At 46.8% G+C, this 4,641-nt stretch overlaps 1 protein-coding gene across 1 annotated transcript; it reads right to left on the reverse strand.

Annotated features, from left to right (window-relative positions):
• Positions 1-238: 238 nt before the first annotated feature.
• Positions 239-4,400, reverse strand: LOC133404369 (interferon regulatory factor 2-binding protein 2-B-like). The gene is made up of 2 exons (XM_061680188.1): positions 3,411-4,400; positions 239-1,141 (listed from the first exon to the last, which is right to left on the reverse strand). The coding sequence occupies exons 1-2, from the start codon at positions 4,018-4,020 to the stop codon at positions 561-563; spliced, it is 1,191 nt and encodes a 396-aa protein (XP_061536172.1). The 5' UTR covers positions 4,021-4,400; the 3' UTR covers positions 239-560.
• Positions 4,401-4,641: the final 241 nt, after the last annotated feature.

Genomic DNA, 4,641 nt, shown 5'->3' on the forward strand with positions numbered 1-4,641 from the left:
AATCTGTCAGGAGCCCTGCAAAGCACTTACAGCGTTTGCAATTATGAACTCATTCCGGACTCCCCAGTATCACCACAGAAGGATTTTCAGTTAACATTTTAGGGAACTATCTAGATCCAATATATCAAAATCCAGTAGTCATTAGTAGGAAGTGAGTAAACAATTATGACCACAGCCAACTTGTTTGTTTTAGCCACTCGTTCCAAGACCGCGATCCAATGTTGACACTGGAAGCAGCTATGACGCCATAGCCACAACCACAAACAGTATGACTGTGCTATTTTAAGTCACACTTATCTCACACAACCCCAGCACACCAAGTGAGATTACAGATCTGTTCATGTAACACGGACCACCAAAACACTGAAGGGGATTGGATCTCACACACACACACACACACGATATGAGTGGTTTGTTTTTATTGGCCGAGTGCTCGCTGCAATTGGTTGTGTTGAAAAATGCACAAACACAAAACGTCGTGAAAAAGCAAAAAACACAGACGACACGGTTTTGAGTCCACTGAGCTCCACGGTCGCCATGGTTAACAAGAGGAACCCTTCTTAGGAGTCCCGCTCCTTCTTCACCTTGACGTCTCCAGCCAGGATGGTGGTGATCTCTCCCTGCATGAACGCCCAGGGCAGGTCTGAGCCGGCCAAAGGGCAGCGCCCCCCGCTGGGGCAGTACACCTCCCCGCTGGCACCCTGCGTCTTGATGCTGGCGCGAGAGCACGGGAAGCAGAACTTGTGCAACGCCACCGACGGGCACTGGACGAAGTGCGTGTCCTCGAGGCGCTCGTGGCACAATGTGCAGCAGAGCGGGACGCCTCCCGCCACCCCTGCTTCCCCCCCAGGCCCAGGCGGGGTGCCACTGTTCCGCCGCACCCGGACGCCGTCTTTGGGCACGCCCGCATTGTCTGTGGCCAGGATTAGGGCGGCGATGGGCAACTGAGCGTTCTGTGGCGGGGGGGCCGCTGCCCCAGGGGGCGAGAAGCCAGCCGGTGCGGCAGGGGCCATCTTGACCGCCTCAGAGTGTGACGGCAACCACGGCGAACCCTCGGTGTCAATCAACTTGTGGGCCGTGCTTTTGCTGTCTGGCTCGGGAGACGCCTTCCTCTTCAAGCTGCGGGGATTCTTCCCCCTCTCTTGAGGACACAAACCAACACAATAGGCCAACGTAAGGACAGTTAATTTCCATAACACAAAGTACATGCTTAAAAATAGAGCTGCAACTAATCTAATAATCTGTTGATTATTTCTTCAATTGAGTGATAAATCAGATTTTAAAAAAAATTTAAATTTCCATCCTTATTTAAAAAACAGGACATTTTAAATTTACTGTGCAGATAACACAAATGTATTATGTTGCAGTCACTTGTTTAGCCCCTAACATATCAAAAAAATAAATAAAATATTGATGATTGTTTTCCAAAGTAAAGCAAACGTTTGCAATGTCTTATTTTGATTCCAAGATAATCAATTTTGGTCAACAGCAGAGGGCGCTAATGCCCAACATGGCGGTCCCCTGGGAAAAACTTCACTTCAGTTGCCAACAGAAGTGAAGTCAGCCCCAAATGTCAATGGTTTTAAATCCAGATTAAAAACTTCATTTTTTCCCCACGTGTGATTAAGCATTTTGGAGCATTTCCATTTTAAAATTATTTTTCTTGAACTGTACATTTTTTGTCATTTTAGTCCGCTTTTAAATGCTTTTTAGCTGTCTTTTATTTTTCTGTACTTTGTTTTTAAATGTCTTTTGCTGTTTTAAATGTTATTAATCATGTATAGCACATTACCTTACCTTGTTCATGAAATGCACTACATAAATAAACTTTCCTTGTCTTGCCTTAAAGAGATATGTAATTGGCTATAGATGCCACAGTATGCTGGCAAAGCACACATTTTGTCTAAACTCCTCTATTTGTGCTTCACCTTAATTTGCCTGGCAAGGTGGCATCAAAGCACAACTTGTCTAAATGAAGCTCCTTAATTCACTTAACATTGTTCCCTGGCAACAAGGCATCAACATCATACTTGTTTTGCTTTGGCCTGTGTGGGAGAGCAGCAAATAAGTGTGTTTTTCAGCAAATAACAGGATAGGCTGGGAAAAGCCAACAACTGTGCCAGTAGGTAAATATAAGGGATGATAGATAACACTTTTCAGACTGTATTAGTAAGAGTATTTACTCGTGAGTACTCACCAATACCGGTACAAATAGTATTTTTGATACAAAATTGACATGAACACAATGACAGACAATTGTAAACAAAAACCTGCCTTTCTGATGTACATGATTGGCCGATGTATCAAACCGTTCAGTGTAGCGCCACCTACTGGAGAGGACTAAATCTCAGCTTCTTTTGCCTTAAAGGTGAAGTTTGCAGTTTAAAATTTAAAAAGAAATTGTCATGTCTGAATGACCTGACAGTAGAATATTAAAATGATCCTTTGAAATATCATCCATCTCTGGCCTCATCAAATGCCTTTGATTTGATTTTAATTATAACTGCTACGACCGTGCAAGTGCGTCACGGTGACCCACTGAGCTATTTTCTCACAATTACATTTTTTTGCCAATTTGTCAAACGACACTTTAGAGATAGGTGCACGTATTTTATTTGTCCACGAGGTCACAATCCACACACAACACAAGCGCATGCCCATTCGGCATGCCCTGCTTGAAGAATGTCGACAACAGCCCATGCAGACATGGTGTGAACATGCGATTTCCTGGTTTAACCATTTGGCTGTAGTCAAGCTAAACTTTGCATCTTACTTGCATTTTTTCCTGTCGATATTGTTAAGGGTGTGTGCATTCGCTATTCATCAGGGTAAGATTGGTATTTGGGAATTTATTTAATAAAACTTACTGTGGCTTGTGTTTTTCATAGTTTAGTTACTCAGGTTAGTTACTCAGTTAGGTTAGGTCCTCTTCCGAAGAATCCATCTTTTTTTCCCCCCACTGGCTGTCCTTCAAAACAGAATAAAAATGTTGTAGAATGTTGTGGCATCACATACCAGGGTCCCCATACGTCATATCGCAGCAACGTATTCTGTGGTTGTAGGACTGAATTTCAGTTTAGGGGGTGACATTAAGTTACATCTTATAGCTTTAGATATCGGTGGAAGGTATCGGCAGCGTTCCCGATTCCTTGAAATAAGGCCAAAACCGGCCTGGCCTAACAAAAAGATAAGTTTTATTTAGGAAAACAAAACATACAAGTTCAATCGTCAGGGGGTGTAATACAAAGACAGGAAAAGATTCAGTGTCACATTACATAAATAAATGATATAGAGCCCATACCTCCTACGTTTTATGTGCTTGCACATTGAGTGTCTAATGGACCTAATATATTTCTTGACTTCATTTTCAAAAATGCAAAACAGTGTAACAAAAAGATAAGTTATCGTACCTGTCTTGGAGGGGGCGTGGCCTTCGTACGTCATCATCCCGTGCGCGGCCATGAGCTCGCGCACGCTCCTGCCCTCCGCCGCCATGTGGCTGTCAACCCGCAGAGCGGCCGCCTCGGTGGGCACCAGGACGGCGGTGGCGTGCGGGTGGCAAACGTTGAGCAGCGGCACCATGCCGGGCGGCACCACGCAGCCGCTCCGCCTTGGGTCGGTGGGGCTCTGGCGGTTCAGCTCGGGCGGCTCGTCGGCTTTGGGGAAGCCGTTGGCGAGCCTCGTTGTCGCCGTCGCCGGCGTCTGGTACTCCGGGCCCAGGCGAGGCGGCGGCCTGTCGGTTAGCGAGTAGCGGGAGGAGGCGAGCTCCACCGGGGCCGGCTGGTGGAGCTCCTTGGCTGCTGTCGTCGTCGGCGGCGGCTTCCCACCCGCTCGGCCCTCCCGGAGGCCCTGGGCCCGCTTGAGCTGGCGGGCGGTGTCGATGACCAGCTCGACTCGGTCGGCTCCCTCGTAGTTGACGCAACCTCGGCACACCGCCTCGCTGAAGTCCCAAATGAAGGCCCACGGCATGCGGGGCAGGTCGCACAGGAAGCACGACTGGCGCCTGGCGGCCGCGGTCATTGTCGGTGAGCTCCGGACGACGACAATAACACAAAAATGTCGTCGTAGGGAAGAAGACGCGACAGACGAGGAGCCGCGCGAGCCGAGACGAGTGCGCGAAAACGGACGCAAAACGTCGACGTAGGCGTTCTGTTGTTTGTGACGTCATAAAGCATCCGCCTTCATCGTGGACGCGTGCGCGCCGACGACTCCACTGAGATAAAGAGGGTTACGTCACAGCCACCTACGGCTTTCTTCAATAGTTCCTTGGACGAGTTGTTTTTTGTTTGCCCACCTATACTACCGCTCGGACTAATATCAAAGATCGTTTGTATTGCGTGAGATGTCGCATTCTTCTCTTTATCTCCACCACACCACAACACACACGCACACAAACAAACCTTCTTTCCATCCTGACTGCAGAACAAAGACGAAATTTATTTAACCTTTATCTTGGTAAATGGTACGTGCAGTGCACATTTATATACAGTGTCGGAGTGGTACTAATTGCACATAAGTGTCATTTAATTACACAATTTATGTAGTTGTAATCCATTCATTAATTTCATTATTGGGAGGAATTTTTTTTCACAGACGTGTAATAAAAGTAGTCGGTTTTTGAAATTTCCATGATTAGAAAAT

This window comes from Phycodurus eques, chromosome 6 (genome assembly GCF_024500275.1).
Source record: "Phycodurus eques isolate BA_2022a chromosome 6, UOR_Pequ_1.1, whole genome shotgun sequence".
NCBI lineage: Eukaryota > Metazoa > Chordata > Actinopteri > Syngnathiformes > Syngnathidae > Phycodurus > Phycodurus eques.